Here is an 18,807-nt window from a genome sequence, read left to right as displayed (position 1 = left end):
CCAAAAATCCTCCTTTTCTTCAATGCCACATTTATATGTCCTGCTTCTCCTCCACCTGCTCCTTCATCTCTCTCATTTCTTCTTCTTCTTTCACCTCTCGTCTGTGTGTTCCTTTGTACCAATGTGTGCTGGAACATTTAGCCCTTAGATCTGCTCTCCAATAGAGCCCACTTGTCCTCCGCCCTGAGGTATAAACCCAACATTGTCCTCACAGGCCTGCTGACCTGGAAGAGCTCGGCTAATTTGAATGCCAAGTGCATGGTTTCTAGCATGCACTTCTGGGCACGCATGCGTGTGTATGTACATTAATGCGTTTGCCCGTCTCCTCCCTGTAGCGACGGACAGAAGATGAGCAAGCGTAAGAAGAACTACCCAGATCCAGGACTGGTAGTGCAGAGCTATGGAGCTGATGCCCTCAGGTCAGCTCTGTGCTTGTTTGCCATTGTGTGTTTCCAAATCATGAATGCTGTGCGGTGGCGGGGTTATTTATGTATGTTAAACCTTATGTTAATTATAGGCATGGTCCTGGCGGGGCGAAGTAACTAAACGTAACTATGTTCTAGTCCTACATATAAGCACACTCACGTATGCAAACACACTTTGCCCCCCCCTCACACACGCTCTCATTTGCCCTGTAGGAGTGGAAAGGCCATATGGCTTAATGAATAAAGCACCATCCAGCTGCACCATATGCTCCTATATAGACGGACGCTGAGTGAACAGTTGAAAAATGTGACAGTTCCTTTTTAAGGCGTCCATTTCAAACAGAAACGTTATCTTTTCTAAGCTCTTACGCAATTTAAATGACACACTGTTATTGTTACACCTGATGAAAGATGAAGTAGTGACAGTCAAGTTGAAGAATGAATTTGAAGCTACTTTGTTTGAAAGTGTTGTCACGCAATCCGGGCGAGGTGACGACCCTCTCTCCTTGTGTTTCCTCATATTGTCGAACTAGAGGATGGATTTGTAACATAGTTTTTTTTTCTTCTTCATCTATATTTTTAAAGTTTCAGTAATTCAAATCCCTCGAGGCCTATTGCATTGCAGTTGCATCAGGTCGCCTTATTCCAGAAACACCGTCGCACATTTTCTCTCCAACCAAACGTTACGTGCCGGAGCCTGTCAGAGTTACATAAATATGAATTGACATGGCTTTGTTAGCCAATATAAGACTGAAATTATGATCATATAGCCAGAATCCCCTAACACATGTGTATTTAATGTTGACTGATAGCTTTTCATTAGTTAGGATGCTCACCATAACCAACATCCCAGCTCTCCTTCATGGTTTCTAGGAGCGTCCCACCCACCTTGGTACACATTCGGCCTGCTTGAAGTTGACACGGATATGTCACAGTGTGGGATAATCACTGCAATGAAACTTTTGATTGTTTGCTCCTCTCTGTTCGCTCTCTTTGTGTGAGAAATGTATTTCAGTGTTTTAACAGAGTAACTGTTGTACCCAGATAAAATGTGATTTCTCATATGCGTTTGTAATTTATAGACCGATCCGTAGAGCTATTCATCTTTCGTATTGTGTTTGTACAAATAGAACAGCTTATCTATATCTGCGGTGTAAAATGTGCGCTGTTGTCGATTTTGAGTGCTTTGCCTCTCGCAGTCGCTGGAAGAAGGATGTGAATAGTTTTTTCTGCGTCACTGTTGGGACACAAGTATAAACCTCTGTCTTGTAGAACAGTCGTATACCTCAGAGTGCATTTAGAACAAGTCTAGGGATTTAAATGTGTAACTAGGCCAACACCGCTCTCTTTGGCAAATTGTATCCCGACTGCTGCTCTCATAAATACTCCTCCTAGCTACATTGCACACATTGGCCTGACATGCGTAGGTGCACCGCCGGCTAAAGTACTCACTCACCCACGCACCTGGAAAAGTTCAGGCTTCCTTACCAAGACTTGCTTGCAATGTAGTAACAGGTGTGGAGACGCTTTCACTCACTCCTCCTTGCCACACACTCCCTTTCGCTCACTCCCTTTTGCTCTGCTCGCAGATTGTATCTCATCAACTCCCCAGTGGTGAGGGCGGAGAACCTGCGCTTCAAAGAGGAGGGTGTGCGAGACGTGTTGAAGGACGTATTCCTTCCCTGGTACAATGCTTATCGCTTCCTGGTGCAGAACGTGCAGAGGTTACACAAGGTATATAAGTAATAACACAACATACATGTATGATTTTACTACCACGATACTCATTTGATTATTTCTGTTGACGCTTCATAAATGACATCACTTTTTCGGGGGGCTGATGCCTTTATGTGTTTAGGAGGAGGACGTTCAGTTCCTGTACAATGAGAACACAGCGAAGAAGAGCGACAACATCATGGACAAATGGATTCAGTCTTTCACTCAGTCCCTCATCCAGTTCGTCAAGGCCGAGATGGAAGGTTAGTCGCAGTGTAAATGGAGCTGAATATGTCTTTGTCCATCACGGCTGACACCCCCATCCCTGTGGATTTTATACTTAATCTAAATGAGCTGACCGCAGTGTCTTCTTGCAGCGTACCGCCTGTACACCGTCGTGCCTCGACTCGTCAAGTTTGTTGACATGCTCACCAACTGGTACGTCAGGACCAACCGACGCCGTCTGAAGGTGAGAGCTCACACGCAGACCAGCAGGTGTAGAGTTTGGGTCGTTGAGGGTTTGTGCACAAAAAGATGGAAGTTATGAATTAGATTCGATAAACAATGACATAAATAACACAATGAGTTAAATGTATGTGGAGTTTTTACCGATCAAATCCATGACAAATCGATGTGTAAAATTGCCTCTTTAGTGTTTATGCTCTGTCTGTTTTTGTTTTGCACATAAATAATTCTTTCAAATGCTTGAAACATTGATTTACTTTACCAGCGAGCCTCTTGACTTTAATGGTAGCCTCCATCTGTAGACATTTGAAAGCAATCATTTTTGCGGATCCTCCAGTCACCATTTGACTGAATTGGATTGAGGATTCATGCACTTTGTGTGCTATGAGACTTTTATCTTTGTGCAGTGCCAAGGGAAGGGGACTGTGCTGTATGTATTGATGTGTGTGTGTGTGTGTGTGTGTGAACTTTGAAGGGAGAGAGTGGCGCTGAGGACTGCCTGTGGGCGCTGGAAACCCTCTTCAGCGTTCTCTTCTCCATGTGCAGGCTGATGGTGAGTCACATTTTCTGTATTTATGTGTGTGTGTGCGTGCCCGTGTGTGCGTACTCATGAGACAGAACAGAATGAGGGGAGATTTTACAGGGTAAATTTGTGCTGAGGCTTAGACACAGAATGCAGTAACGCTGCTATGGAAGAGGGGACTGTGTACGTGTGTTTGTGTAGTGAATGAATAATGCATGAGAGGAAAGAGGTTTTATGTAGAACGAACTGAAGATGTTTGCATGTGAAAGAATGGCAAGCTAAGAGCCAGTTAGCATAACCCAGATCAATGTAGTTCAATCGTGAGCTGTACAAATTAAGTGTCAGTGGATCTCATTAGAATTAGCCTCACTCTAGTGAATTATGTATGAATTATTGCACCAATTGTAGCTCCTTGTGAGTTTTCCTATTCATACAATGCAAAATAGCCTGATAGCGGCTTCAGTAGTAATCTCTCCCTCCCCTCTGTTTCTCTCTCCCTCGCTCTCCCTCATGTCTTCTTTCTCTCCTCTTCACCCTCAGGCCCCCTTCACACCCTTCATTACAGAGATGATGTACCAAAACCTGCGTCACCTCATCGACCCTGCCTCGGTTGAAGAGAAGGACAGCCGCAGCATCCACTATCTCATGCTGCCTCAAGTCAGGTTGGGGAAAAATAACCCTTTCAGTGAAGCTTCAATTGTAGGAGCATCCATGGCTCCATCCCTCTGTAATTAGAGCTCTAATAATCCAATAAGTTGATGCCGTTTTTTCATCTCTTTATGGAAATTACCTCTGTTACTTCCTCCTCCGCTGAACACACAGTCAGAGGCTCCGCAGGATTTTGTGTCATGTTCAAGGACACTTGAGCAGGATCAAAGCCTACTTTACACAGGGCTTCAACCAGGTCATCTGGTTGAACATCACTTTGCAGCCCTGCAGCTGAAACAGCAAAAAATACGTGTTAGGCCCCCTTTCCCTCAGGATATCTATCACTGATCCAGAGTCTGATCCGGCTCTCTGAAGTCTACTCTGAAGAGTAGAAGCGTTTGAAAGTAAAGACTCAACAGTATTTCCGTGAGAGTTGTCAGGCTTCAGATGAGTTCTCTTCATTTCATACCACCTCTCTATTTTCCCCTCCTGAAGAAAGTGAATCACAAAATCTTCTTCCTGAAAATTTCAGACATACTGAAGTTCAATAGTCAGTGTTGATATTCTGAAAGGGAAATATTGGTGACACCTTCTTTTTTCAGAGTTATAGGAACACAGACACACACACACACGCCCTGGAGTTTGATATTTGAATAGAAAAAGTAAACCTAGACCTTCATCATTGATCACAAAATATGATTGAGTCCCTTTACTTCAGTAACTTTAGCCCTATAGGTGCCTTTAAGACAGACTGGCCTGGAAGGGATCAATAGTCTGCAAACCAAATTCCATAATTATGTAAGTACTGTATATAAAAGTTCAGACACGAGCCAGTATCCCTTTGGTTTAAGAGCAATATGGCTCTCAAAATCTCCCTCGTCCCTTTGGCTGCTCTCATCCCTGCTGCTTAATTAGCCGCCTGTCCTTCTTGATGTCAAATGGGACTACTTCACCCTTTCCCAAAGGTCAGCCACCAATCAGACGAAGGGAACAGCTGCCCCTCAATCAGCTCATTAAATGACTGGCTGTCTCTGTCATCCTTTCCTCTCTCGTCTTTTTTTACTCCGGCGTCACCTGCACACAGGAGGACTAAACGAGCCAGCCTCTCGCACACACACTGCTATGTCCCCGCATACAGTCGGGACTAATATCGTCATTATGTGTGATTATCAGTGGCTGTGTAGCTCTAATTGGTATTCAGAGGTGGGAGTCACAGTGTACCTTTTATGAGTGGATGTTCTTCAGCTGAACTCTGCTGCAGACGTAATTGCAATCCGGCTTCTTTTTTTTTTGTTTTTAAGATCTGTGGCACTAACCTAATATAATATTCATCTTCTGAAGTCAAAGAACATTCTGAATACCCCCCCCCCCCCCCCCCCCCCCCCCCAAAAAAAAACAAGAAAAGATCGGGAGTGCTGTCACAGAGAAAGTCTCTAATGACCCCAACACTTCTAACTGTGTTGAGAAATTGTGCCGAATGTCATGTCACATTCTCCTTTAATTAAGGCTTATTTGGGTAATAATGGCCTCATTCCACAACATTACCAACTTCCAGAAGATTACAGGTCTGCTCCATCTGTAAACTCTTTCAAAACCAGCCTGAAAACTTTCCCTTTAATTAAACCAAATAAAATATCTGCACTATAGGTTATTTTACTTGATTTTACCTTATTTTATGTTTTCATTTCATCTTATCTGATGTTGTTTTAATGCTTTTAACCTTTGAATTGCCCTTGTGTTTGAACTGTGCTATTTAAAGTGAATTTGCCTTTGCCTACATATCTTTTAATTATAATGTCCAGATGCACCCTTATTATCCCGTATTACACAAGCCCCGGTTGAGATCCCCGGAATGCTGCTCTTTACCCCTCCACCACATGGTTTGCATGTTATTTAAACAAACTACATGCAGCACATTTTCCTTACTCTCGTTTTCTATGTTACAGGGAGAGTCTGATCGACAAGCGCATCGAGAGCGCCGTCTCTCAGATGCAGTCTGTGATTGAGCTGGGTCGAGTGATCCGAGATAGGAAGACCCTGCCCGTTAAGGTATAGGAGGGCTTGCTTGTTACGCTTACGTTGTTATGTTGAACATGCCTTGTGCTCTTTGCCGTGTCTTGATTCAGGGTTGTACGTCATTAGTGCATGTACGCTTCAATTGTGACCTCGCCAGGGACCGTAGATTAGCTCTGGCCTAATTAAACAACCTGTCAGTCACATACAAAAGGAAACATTCAGGGAGTTGCTTTCCAAGAATTGATGTTTAAGCCATTGATTGCGTTTTATCGTTCTATGTGTTATACATGATATCTATGAAAGTAAATATTTCAAGTTTGCCATACCTTTAAATAGTGTGCAGATGTAGTTATTCCAGTGCAGTTGGCTTTGAAAACCCTTCTGTTTTTGTATGGTAAGTGTGTGTGTTGACCTGTTTTAATGATTGTGTATTGCAGTACCCGCTGAAGGAGGTGGTCGTTATTCACCAGGACCCCGAGGCTCTGAGAGATATTCAGTCCCTCCAGAAATATATTCTGGAAGTAAGTAAACAATGACGCATTGTCTTGTGCCATTGGTGACATCATTTGTGCGTCTCAGTCGCTGTTGGCTGCTTCAAATGTTGATATTTACAGTCTTCACACGTCAGTCGGTGGCCATTGCATGGATGGGTCCCACACTTTCTTCTCATCTTGCCTAGGGATGATTCCAGATCTCAGTTTTCTGTTTTCTCTTGGATTGACGTAGCATGTCTGATGTTTGCATCAGCACAGCTGCCACACATTTGTTTAGATCAGATTTTCAAAGGTGCCATGCCGTTCAACCAAAGCCCTATTATTTCAGAACCCCAATAGTTTGAAAAACTATTGTAAAGGGTGTCAGAGATCCACACACACAGACACACTCATGCGCACGCACACAATGATAAATATCTGCGCACATTCCATTTCACCAACAATACATTGATCCCAAAAAATACTGTACATCCCAAACCAGCTCCACATCTGATCCTGATTGATTTTCTGTCTGGTCCGGATCCGACCCGTGGTTTAGCCAGAGTGCAGAGGTTCATGTAGAGTAGAGAGAATACTTTCACAGGCCGCATACTTCTTGTGCCTCACTTGCACTCTCTTCCAACTCTTCTTTTGCTTAAACATACTTTGGAGCTGATGTCTTTGAAGATGAGTTCACATTTTTATTCATTTAATCCATTTGCCTAATGCTGAAACACCATGAAAAGTTCACTTCAAAATCCTGCAAATACAAGCAGGGCTGTTTTTCCTCTAGCACTGGAAGTATTTTATTAGTTATTCTGTTTGTGTGCCTCAGATAGAGCTGATACTGATCCACATCATTATATCACCAGCCCCATTCACCAAAGAAGCCCGTAGATTGCTGAGGTCTATTACCTGGTTAAAGGATAGGTTTTTTTATGACATCATTTTTTGAACCACCCACATCAAGCATTCCAGGCACCATGGCTTCGTTTTCCAGCAAACTGGTTTCGCTTCTGAAGCTCCCAGTTAAACTGAATGGCACTCAATAGGGCAAAATCACAAAGCTCTCAGTGCCCTACAAACCCCTGAGTTAATACACTCCTGTTAGATTGACGGGAGGGAAGGACCGTTAAACGAAATATCACCAAGCTTGTCTGGTTGCTTAATTTCCCATCATACCCATTGCTAAAGATTTTGAGAAATGTGCTATCTAATCTTACTAAGTCTTGAGCTTAGAATTAGCTCATGGGTCTTTCATTGAAAAGCCGCTCATGTGACACTGAATCCAGAGAATTGACAAAACATTTAGGAATGAACGTGTGCCTCAGCGCAGGGCTTCTTTCAGAAACTGGGGGATTTTGCCAGCTTTTGCCAAGTCTGAGCCACTTCTTATCTCTCTCACTGTTTCATTTCTGGTGGGGAAAACATTTAACCTTCAAGTCGTCTAGCTTCCCTCTAGTAAACAAGGTTTATTTGATCAGAATTGAGAGCAGTTAAGGTCCTGAGCCGAGCAAAGACCTATGAGACTCTGCAGGCTGTGTGTGTATGATGTCGTTTCAAATGGACCCAGTGTCAGGCAGGGGGATTGAATGTGATGATGTAGATTTTAAGTGTCTGCCCAAAGCTCACCTGATAAGCACTGCTTTTACCCCCAGATTCCTTTATTGAGGTTCCTTTTTACTATTATCACATTTAGGTATCCAACTTTATTTGTCTTTAATCATTTGTTTATTTGTTGTAAGTAGCCAACACTGAATTTGACTTAGAAAGTACATGTTGATACCCAAATTGAGCCACTGAGGCATTGGTAGCTTGTGCGCCTCTCATGTTTGCCCACCGCTGCTCCGTTGTAATGCATCAGCACATACGACTTTGCCTCCTTCTACACCATTGCACACAGCAATCCCAGATGACATACTTATAAATCGAATTACATTTAACTGAACTTTGCTCCAAACAGAACACTGTTACGGTTTGTGCTGCTGTTTTCACCCCCGCACTGGCCTTTATTTTGGCACCAAAACCCGTGACAGTAGCATATCTGCGCAGCATGTCAAAGAAGCCAGAGCCCTGTCTCTGTCACGACCTGCAGCTTCTCTCTGTGATTGATTGAAAGAAGCCAAGCATGGCAGGCCAAGGCAGGTGTCAGTAGGGCTAAAATTAGTATCTCTGTTGCTGCATCAGACATGGCTGATTCACACATTTCTCCCTCCATTTAGCTTCAGGAGCAGGAGTCATTGTATTGAAGACAGACATTTTGACTGTCGTTTAAATACATAAGTGACACACTGGCCAATTAACTGGCTGTCATGCTCGCTGATTCCCAGTTATAGTTTCTGGTTTCCTCCCACAGTATAATCACGTGCAGCTAATACACAAGACTCTTTGTATTTATTTCAGTTAATAAGATTGTAACAATAGCCCATTTGTTTTCGTTGACGGTTACAATCCTTGTACAGATTCAGTGCCAGTAGTTAATTGGGTGTCTTCCTGTCTGTACTTGAGAAAGTAACACTTTTCACAGGCAATTAATAGAATTACTGTAGAATTATGAAGACGTTCTGCTTGTCTTTGCCTTTACTAAGACATTCTGCTCGTCTCTGTCGTCTTCCAGGAGCTCAATGTGCGCCAGCTGACCCTGTCGACCGACAAAGACAAGTACGGCATCAGACTGAGAGCCGAGCCTGACCACATGGTGCTGGGCAAGAGACTAAAGGGGGCCTTCAAAGCCATCACTGCCTCCATCAAGGAGCTCACCAATGAACAGCTGGAGGCCTTCCAGAAGACAGGTAGGAGACTGTGTGTGGAGTTGTGTGCCGCTGTAAACCTGATTGTGGAGACATCTAATCACATTCAGGGAACAAAATGGTTTTGTGGTTTTAATTTGTCCATTTTTCCAAAGTACTTTGGAATTTGACAGGTGACAGTCACTCTGTCTACAAAATAATTAATTGGTGAAGAACTACAATCTAACTATAATGGGTTTTCCACGCAAGGACAATGCTGATCCTCTTTCTCGCCAGACGTCATATTTATTTAATTACAAAGACTATAGAGCTATAATCAAATTACCACAATGAAAGCCTGCCTCCCATACTAAAATCAGGGCTGGAACAGGGATTGAAGCAATTTGTAAGGTATCTGGTCTCTCTAATTATAGAAAGATGTGGAGAACCTCAGAGTCTCTCGGGTAGTCTAAGGCAGCAACGGGGGGTCAGCAGGGCTGTGGGAACTTAACATTTCCAATCACATGGATGTTTGAAGTCTAGCCTATCGGACGGAAGGGGGATGGAAGGGGGATGGAAGATTAAAAGAAAAGAGATAGATGTGCTCGGATGGTGGGGGGAAAGATGGATAGTGTTAGAAAGGCTGTACACAGATGAAAGGTGTGCAACTGCACCAAATCACAGCTGTTTGACTGATGATGATAGCTGAGATGCATTTTGTGTGTATACACAACCCATTTCAAGGTGCCACATTGCACACTGTATGATGGGACTTCTTCCTTATCTTTTGGGGGGAACAAGGTTTGGAAGAAATAAGAGGAAAGGAACTCGGGAACAATGATGGCGCTCGCAATTATTTATGGGTTTACTTGTCGTCAGTGGCAGTTGTATTCATCATTCCGTTGTACCAATCATTTTTATCGCCAAGAAGAGGAAAGGTCAAGAAAGGGTAAGAGTATGGAAGTGGGGAGGGGCAGAGGAAATCCAAGCGTGGAAAACTTGGGATTAGAGAGAAACAGAGCGACCGTTTCACTCTGCCTCTGGGTGTGAAGGAGTGGAGTGGAGAGGAGAAGATGGTCATGGTTTTTACTCAGAACACAGACATGGGTAATTGCAGCCACTGGCTAAATTGAGACATAAACCTGACTAGATTGGGTTTGTTGTTTTGTTTTTGAAGCTCAGATCTCATGTGAGTGTGGAGTGGCTGTGAGTTTTGATGACTGTTGTATATTGTCAGGAATTGCTGGTCCAGGCCACAACTAATGTCAAACATGCCCACATGAAAGTTCAATTTGGTGGAATTGGAACCTTCCCTACAATGAATCCTAAGAAACTAACCTCACAAATATTGCTGCAGCCACCATCATGTAGCAAATAATTCAATGTGAGGAACTAGTTTGATCATAATTGGTACCAGAAATGCATCTTTATGCCGGTGTCTTCTACGCCTGTTCAGACATTTCACATTTAGTCATTAGTGCTGTATGACAGATGTCTTTTGCCTCATGAAATATTCCGTCTAAGACGAAGCAAAGTTGTTCAAACTGTATCTCCGATGCAGTGATGCAAGTTATCTGAAGAAACTGTAATGAAGGGCCTCAGAAATTATTTAGATCCTCGTGTTTTTCATGATGCGCCTTGCAGACCGCCGTGTGTAATTTTCCTCTGCATGACTGTCACCAAAATATCCTTCACTCAAAAGGAAAAATTTGCGCTTTAGTGTAAACAATTTGGTGTAATGAGTATCTGTAGAACCGTCTGGATCATTATTTTGCCCCCCCACCCCCCGGATGTTTTTTAGAGTCTATAATTTACTGTCTGCTTGGAAGGTGGGTTGATGATGCTGAGTCGCAGTTGTGTTCGGTGGCATTGAATTATGTACAAGCTACATGTTTACAATGTTAAAAGTGTTTCATTTTTTTCAGTGGATTGATAAATGTCCATGTTTTCAGAGTTGTGATAATGAATACTCCCTGCTGTCTGTGGTCGATTGACAGGATCCATCACGGTGGACGGCCAGGACCTTGGCGAAGAGGATCTGAGGCTGATGTACTCCTTCAATCAGAGCTCTGACTCGGCCGCGCAGTACGAAGCGCACTCGGACTCGCAGGTAGCTTAGTCTTAACTTCCACACTTTCATTGAAGACGAGGAATTTCTCCACGAGTCGCCTAAAACCAGGCAGCCGCAGTGAGAGCCCGCAACGTGTCAGTTTAATTTAATACCGACACACACACACCTAAAGAGTTTGAACGCATTTGGTAACAACATGTTTATTTCCCCCTGGCCAATGTCAAGTTGTCACGAGCGAGAGTTGTGTTGAGTGTGACCAAACGGCACTAAATCCTTCATGTTCTTCTCAGTTCTCTTGACACAGACGTGACAGTGTTACACTAGTGTTCGTGAATACTGTCAGGTGCTCTGAATTCAAAAAAGAGCGAACTGATCCCTTACTTCCAAACTAGACGTGTGAGAAGACGTAAAAACAAAAAGTCCTCCTGTCACATTGATAATCATGAGTATAGAAATACATTCTCTCTTCTAGTACTCCCACTCTCTCTGTCTCTTTTTTCACCCACACACATAAGCGCACAATATTCTAACCCCAGAGGCCCAACTCAGTTTCACTGGTAGAGGAAATGATTTTTACTGTAGTTATCAGTTGTATAGATTGAGCTTTAGTGTAATGCAGCAGGATGTAAGGAAGTAAAAAAGCTGCCCGCTCCTGTAGCACGGCGTTATATAAAGTAAACGCCGCTATGTGTCTTTACTGCGAGTGTGATGTATGAAATCATTTCACGCCTAAGTGGAAACCAGCACGTATGCGTTTCCCACAGGCCCTCTCTAATCAGTGCTCCTCCAACCGTACACACACCACACGGCTGCACCTTAATACCAGTTTACCGAGCTTGCTATTTAATTCTCTGTTACTCTCACTCCATCGCACCGACTCCCCATCTCTCTGCTCCCATATGTCTGTCTCTCTCTCTCTCTTCTCTCTCTCTTGCACGCCCTCCTTTAGTGCCCCGGTGCCCTGTCTCTCTCACTTGCACTCTACCTCAGTTTAAATTTAGGAACCTGCGTAGTGATTCTGTCATCGTTGCCACTTCGATAGGAATTGACAAGGTTTTAATAGTATATTAGCATACACACTGCATAGAAACACAGATACACAGTTTAGGTGACGGCACAAGACGCCGCTGTGTTTCATAAAGGTTATTCTGTCAACTCTTGAGTTGTAACCTACTTTCCTAAATAGTCCGTAGCGCTGAGCTCAAACAATCTGTGGGGATTCAGTGGAGACTGAAGAATCTATCAGTAAATGAATGATAACTCGCAAAACATCTTTCATGTCACGATTGGCTGAGTGTCTGCTCGTGTCAGCTGAAGAACGACGTCGGTGCCTTGTAGGTGGTGTGTGTGTGTGCATGGTTGGAGTCGTCTTAACTCCAGCTGGTAACACCAAAGTGTTGTGGGACCACAGCCTTGTTGTTACAGCAACAGCAAAATAATTAATTAATGCGCCGACTTCCCCATCCCAGCTCGAAACGTCGCCGAGGTTTTTCCTAGTACCTGTGCCAGTCTTAACGCTGGAGTACAAGCCAGCCGCTGAACAACGTCTTTATTTGTTTATGTCACAGATCTCTGGAACGTGGAATAACTTTACTATCTTAGAGTTTTTTTTAGGATAAGAGATGACAATAAATAATGTGATCTGATAAGGAATAGAAATGCTCCATGGAATTAAATGGAAGTTGTATTGCTTGATTATACACACTGCACTTCCTGTCTTCATGACTCTAAATTATAAATATGCTTGGTCAAGTACATAATGTTCATTTAAGTCTCTAAACTCTCCTCTTGCCTTCTGGGTCTGTTTGCCTGCAGGTCCTGGTGCTACTGGATGTCACCCCTGACCAGTCCATGGTGGACGAAGGCGTTGCCAGAGAAGTCATCAATCGCATCCAGAAACTACGCAAGAAGGTGGGATAATTATTTCAGGAGCACTAGCAGCACGTAGCACAGCCGTACCACATTTGCAGTGTAGTGTATAATGAATAGAATCTGACATCGTTTGATTTGTCTATCAAGGCACACGGTCCGATCTGTGCCAGCATGAGCACAACATGCCACTGAGGTAGTTTGAGGAGTTGTGTGCTCGGGGGGTGTTGTCGTGTGTGGCATGTAATAATCCAAGGCTAGATGGTGACAGAGCATTAGAAACATGTAGCCACATTTACGATGGGTGTGGCAGAAAATGACGAACACACCAAAGTCAGCAGGTCACTCTCAGTGTGTGGCTTTTTGGAGGAGCATATGCAGCACATCCCCTCCTGGCAGACAGTGTGGGGACACTGCATGCTCGGTAATCAGAATAGCAACAACATAATGAGGTTACTTCCTGTACACACGTCACTGTTTCAGGGGGCTTCCCTCGTTAAGCATCCCGGAAAACACTGCTATTCTTGTTGCTACTCCTACCTTCCTCCCAGCATTCCTCCATATACTGGGATCAATATAGACCCAGCACCAGACACGGACCATGTTTTATGTTTTTATTTCACTCCTTGTTTCCTCTCCTTCCCTCCTCCTTCCCTCTTTATGTCCCATGCTAATTTTGTCAGGGCAGTTTTAAGATCTTTCCATTACAGCATCACAGTCAGAAGTTTCTCCATCATAAGGCAGGCTTAATGGAAGCTTAATTACAGTCTGGCCCCTTTCAGATTCTAATGTTGGAGCTTTGAAGTGGTCTGGGGAGTAAAGACGGATTAGCCAGCAGCCTCTTATTTTCACAAGCAACAAACAGTTTTTCCGTCCTCCTATGGCAATGGTGTGCTCTGGCTCCCTGCCAGGCTGAATTCCTCCACTTATTTCGAACGGAGATCTGTAAGGAATTTTCCACCCTGTGGATAGGAATTAATTTTTTTCAACCATTCTCTGACATGTTTTGTAGTAGTTTGTGGGTGTGTAAGTGGGTCTTTACAGTGCTTGAGAGGGTGCATGTGTGATGTCGAGACAAAGAAGGGTTCAGTGTTTTATTGTACTGCTCACATATTGGAATTTCTTTATTGCTCAATCTCGGACAACACACGCGCACACACACACACACACACACACACACACACACACACACACACACACACACACACACACACACACACACACACACACACACACACACACACACACACACACACACATTGTAGCAGCCCTTTCAGGGTGGGGTCAGTACCTTGACTTGGCAGGAGAAGCCTATAAACCTTCCCCCATTGATTGACTGCTGCACTGTATCTGACTAACGTTATTCCTCTGCCCTTGAGCCACTTGCACTGCAATTGGTGCGTGTGTGTGTGTGTGTGTGTGTGTGTGTGTGTGCGTGTGCATGTAACATTCATTAGATGCACGTGTGTGTGTGTGTGTGTGTGTGTGCGTGTGGCTGTGCAGAGGTGCACACAGCTGCACACTGCAGATTAGGATGAAATCAATGTGTTTGAATGTGTCAAGGTTAGAGGAGGCTGGCTGCACGCACTGCCAAAATAGATGGGCTTTCATCCAATCTCCTCTTGTTCCATTCAGCTTTTATTTGTTCCCTCACTGTCTGTACTTTACCTTTACTCCTGTAATCCCTACCCTCTCCTCTCTCATGCCCCGCCCACTTCTTTCTTTCAGGTCATAGCCTCATACCTGTGGTTGCTTGCATCTGAGGCCAATGTTTAATTTTCAACCAGACATCAGACTTATTTTAATTCTCTCAAGCTGAGCTCCTGATACAATGCTTCAAACATACACACACTCACACACTCTCGCCCGTCAGTACAGTGTATGTGCTGCCATACTCTCAGCACCACAATTCCGTGATTCTTAAAAACCTTGCAGTGAGCCTGTAGAAGATAGAAGGTAGGGAGAAGAACGTTATATCCATGTCCCCTCCACTTTGTGTATTTGTAGCCATTACTGCTGAAACTTATAGTATACTCCACGTACTTCCTGAAAAATGTACTTATCATTAAATCCTCCTCCCTCAGGCTCATTTGGTGCCGTCAGATGAGATAACAGTGTACTACCACTGCCAGCCAGAGGGGGAGTACTTGGACTCTGTGATCCAGGCTCACACTGACTTCATCCTGGCTACCACCAAGGCCCCTCTTGTGCCGTTCCCTGTCCCCAAGGCTGCCAGCGTCATCATAGAAGAGAAGACTCAGGTAAGGATTATACCTCACTTTAAACAGCTCTTTAAGTGTTTCATTTCTTTGGCTCTAATTCTTTTGTCTCTTTTCCACAGTTGAAGGGCTCAGACGTGGAGTTAACCATAGTGAAGGGATCTTCGGCCCCTCGGGTTTCTCTCAACGGGCCAGCATGTACCTATGTGAACCTCAAGGTCAAGGTCAACGACAGCGATCAAGGTAGAGGAAAAGAGCATCTGCAATAAGCAAAACTGTTGGAGAGCCAACTGTGATCTCACTGGAGGAAACTACAACATAAAGCAATAATAGAACAATAGCTTTCTCTTAAGGTTCTGAGACAGAGGCGAAAGAATGTGAATCAGTATTGTACTGCTTTTGAAAACCAATTTCTCTGCTTCTATCTAAAGTTACAGGGTCTTACATTTAGTGGACACGTTTTATTACTTCATATTAGTTCAAAGTCACTAGAAATGTTGTTGCAGTGTTTTTGTGTACTTATCCCATCTGACTTGTTTCTTCTATCAGATGGGGTCGTGCTGTTGGAGAACCCTAAAGGAGACAACATATTAAACTTCGACAAGCTGAAGGAAGTGTGCAGGAGCGTCTTTGGAACAAATAACAAAGAGATGCGAGTCTTCAATGGTGGGACGGGTAAGTCTTCTCTTCTTCTTCTCTCTCTCTCCCTCCCTTCTCCTGTAATGTTCCACTTGCCTGAGTTTGTCTGTGTGTTCATCGCAGAGCTGAATAGCAAAACAGACCTTCAGGCCCTGAGCGGTAAGACTTTGTCGGTGATGTCGTCGGAGTCCTCCTCCCCCGGCCCTGCCAGCACCGCAGAGCACCTCCTATGTCCTTACATCAACCTGCTGCTCTGCAACGCACAGCCAGCTGGTGAGCAATTCAGACACAAACCTGAAATTGTGTGTTTTTGATCAGCCGTTCCCCCGCTGTCAAGCTGTCTCTCTGTCCTTCACTTCTCTCTTTTGTTCCAACATTGAATTTAATAATATAACTCATCAGCCATACTGTTTCTCTTCTGCTCTTTGGTCTTTTTATTTTCTGTGGACTTTTCTCTCATTTGCAACAAGCCAACCGTTCGTAAATCTGAACGATATGTTTCATGTGTCCTCATCTGTCTTGCCGTCTGTCCCTTCTCCTGTAGAGTGCTTGACAGGAGAGGTTGGCACCCTGCTGCTGGCAAACCCGACGGGACAAAATGGACTGGACTACTCCGGCCTGCTCTCCGAGGCTGCCAAGGTGTTTGGCCTCCGCAGCAGACGGATCAGACTCTACCAGGACCAGGACCTGACCCAGGGTAAGATAAATAGCCGGCGGATGTCCCATTGGCGTTACCTTGCACACAGCAGACACTTAATATGATTTAAGCATGGCTGGGATATACAGTGTGAATGAGAAAAACAGATCGATAGCCGTTACCTTGATCATCCGAGGTGTCAGCGATAACTTCAGTACTTCTTCCAGAGCAGCAGAAACTCCAGGAATACATTTTAATGCAAGCAACTTTATCACGTCATCATTGTGACTAAACCAGGATGATCATATGAAGCTGTCATATTGCTGCTTGACCATGAATTATCAACGTATATGCAGTATAAAAGAGTCTTGGAATAATCCCTTTAGAGTTCATTTCTATGCATCAGTATCACATTTCTGTCTTTGTTTAGCCATCAGGCAGCAGGAGTGTCATTGCAGAGGTCAGAGCTCTGTGCCCTGCAACATGAGCGCGTTTAGAATGAATGAAATCTTCCTTATCAATAAGTCAACATGTGTGAAGTGAAGTAGACACAAACTAGATATACGAGTTGATATGCTTGGCAGTTAGATTTATAATTTACCCTTTTGATTGCTTAAATGACTTCAATAATGCAGTGTTATCCTTACATGTACATTTACATACATTAACCCTGTAACCTCGTCATGTCTCATTGTTTTTCAGAACTACCAGCTGATCTGTCTGTGAAATCTCTCGATACCAAAACGGTGTTCATGAGAGTTCTTCCCACCACCGCCGAGGCATAGATCCATAAAGTCCAATTCAGCAGCGTAGCATTCATGTTGTCCCAGATCCATCACAAGCTCCCTGAATTGAATCTTGTACAAGTAAAATCTACAAGAGTCCAACTGATGACAAACGTCTCCCTGACAGATTGAATACATCTCGTGTTCAGATGCCTTTTTTTGAAGAAGTCCTCAGGCAGAGCAGGATTGTCTGTCAAGTTTGTCTGTTTGCTTTACAATTAGAGTCATATTCTCACGTCACAAATCCCTCATGACATCGTAAGCCACCAAATTTGCTTCCATCAAGCTGTCTAGAGATTTTGATGTTTCTAAGTACATTCTAAGATGTGGTATGATAGTGCACATTAAGCATTTAGCTAAGACTTTTGTCCCCTGGTGCTGTATTCCACCGTTTATCATCATTTTATAAGTGACAACTCACTGTGTTGTCAGTTAGGCTGTATTTATTCTGGCTTCGTCAGAGGAAATGTTTTCCATTTTTCTGTAGGAAAATGGTTACAGTACAGATGCAGAATGGTGGTTCAAAAACAAGTGGCTTGTTTCTTTCTATCTGTGTCGAGTAAAAAAATCCAGGCATCAAACTACCCAATGACTCGGGTTGTCAAATATATTTTTGCCTCAATTGAAAATGTCTTTTTCAGTCGGCCTTCAGTAACTGTACCTGGGAATAAAGAAACCAAGAAACTCTGTAACTGACAATATAACTACTGGTTGGATACCATTATGGCAATGATCAAACATTGTGCAAGCTTGTCATCTCAAGGCTGCCAATTGATGTTGGCTTAGTTCTGAGTAGTTTTTTCCATGACTCATGATTAGCAAACAGTTACAGGGCTGTTGTGCTTACACACCCCTCGTCATACAATTTGACAGACAAACCTCTTTTCTCGTTGACCCTTCAGTACTGTTAAGGCATTTAAAGGTGAAATTGATGCTCTTCCTTTTAGGTCTTGTAATAAAAGAAATCTGAACAGGAATTATCTACAAATCATGTGACAAATGGAATAAAAAAGTGACTTAAGATGAAAATTATATTTTCCGTCTGCTTTCTCAAAACTCTATATTCCATACACATGCTTGATGTACAATTGTGCAATGTATCAGTGGGATCCTGCTGGCTGATTGTGCTACAGATATGGGGAAATGTTCCTGTCTTTATTCCTCTGGCTGGCTGACAAGAATTATAAAATAATAATGTATACAGTACAACAGCAGAGACGGCTCCTTTTAAAGGACACTTTGTTACAATCGGTGCTGGGTGAGGAATTTTGATGAGACCATGATAGTAAACGGAACAAATGAGCTCAATTCACAATGGCAAGATGGTCTCTTTTCTGTTGTCCTGGTTTCTAATAAAACCAAAGAGATGCAATAAAGCAGCCATTTTGTTGATTCATTAATTTGTGTTGACAAAGGTCCAATGTGAAACTTTAATCCCTTTTGGCCTTGTAATGCGCACCTCAAATTACACTCGCTCGCACTAAATCACTGCCCTGATGTTTGCTTGATACTGTGAAAAACAAAACATGCAACATTATAATTTCATTCTTTATCAGCATTTATTATCTGATTCCCAATAACTGGAAGATTCT

At 43.4% G+C, this 18,807-nt stretch overlaps 1 protein-coding gene across 3 annotated transcripts in view; it reads left to right on the top strand.

The window, feature by feature from the left end:
• iars1 (isoleucyl-tRNA synthetase 1) overlaps nucleotides 1-17,730 on the top strand; it is a 36,543-nt gene extending 18,813 nt beyond the window's left edge. For 2 of the 3 annotated variants that reach the window (XM_076140872.1, XM_076140873.1), the window contains exons 18-33: nucleotides 336-419; nucleotides 2,015-2,159; nucleotides 2,284-2,404; nucleotides 2,519-2,610; nucleotides 3,082-3,159; nucleotides 3,670-3,791; nucleotides 5,724-5,826; nucleotides 6,231-6,314; nucleotides 8,884-9,058; nucleotides 10,993-11,105; nucleotides 12,882-12,977; nucleotides 15,020-15,196; nucleotides 15,277-15,397; nucleotides 15,704-16,066; nucleotides 16,338-16,490; nucleotides 17,133-17,730. In XM_076140872.1, the coding sequence (XP_075996987.1) occupies nucleotides 336-419; nucleotides 2,015-2,159; nucleotides 2,284-2,404; nucleotides 2,519-2,610; nucleotides 3,082-3,159; nucleotides 3,670-3,791; nucleotides 5,724-5,826; nucleotides 6,231-6,314; nucleotides 8,884-9,058; nucleotides 10,993-11,105; nucleotides 12,882-12,977; nucleotides 15,020-15,196; nucleotides 15,277-15,397; nucleotides 15,704-16,066; nucleotides 16,338-16,490; nucleotides 17,133-17,215 (2,110 nt within the window). In that variant the 3' untranslated portion in view covers nucleotides 17,216-17,730. The remainder of the gene's footprint in view (nucleotides 1-335; nucleotides 420-2,014; nucleotides 2,160-2,283; nucleotides 2,405-2,518; nucleotides 2,611-3,081; nucleotides 3,160-3,669; nucleotides 3,792-5,723; nucleotides 5,827-6,230; nucleotides 6,315-8,883; nucleotides 9,059-10,992; nucleotides 11,106-12,881; nucleotides 12,978-15,019; nucleotides 15,197-15,276; nucleotides 15,398-15,703; nucleotides 16,067-16,337; nucleotides 16,491-17,132) is intronic. The other variant, XM_076140874.1, reaches the window with a different exon arrangement.
• The last annotated feature ends 1,077 nt before the right edge of the window (nucleotides 17,731-18,807 follow it).

Source organism: Genypterus blacodes, unplaced genomic scaffold (assembly GCF_046128005.1).
Source record: "Genypterus blacodes isolate CSIRO-AG114 ecotype Tasmania unplaced genomic scaffold, CSIRO-AGI_Gbla_v1 ptg000017l_1, whole genome shotgun sequence".
Classification (NCBI taxonomy): domain Eukaryota; kingdom Metazoa; phylum Chordata; class Actinopteri; order Ophidiiformes; family Ophidiidae; genus Genypterus; species Genypterus blacodes.
The sequence above is the reverse complement of the archived record's forward strand: the minus strand, read 5'-3'. Positions and strand labels throughout refer to the sequence as shown.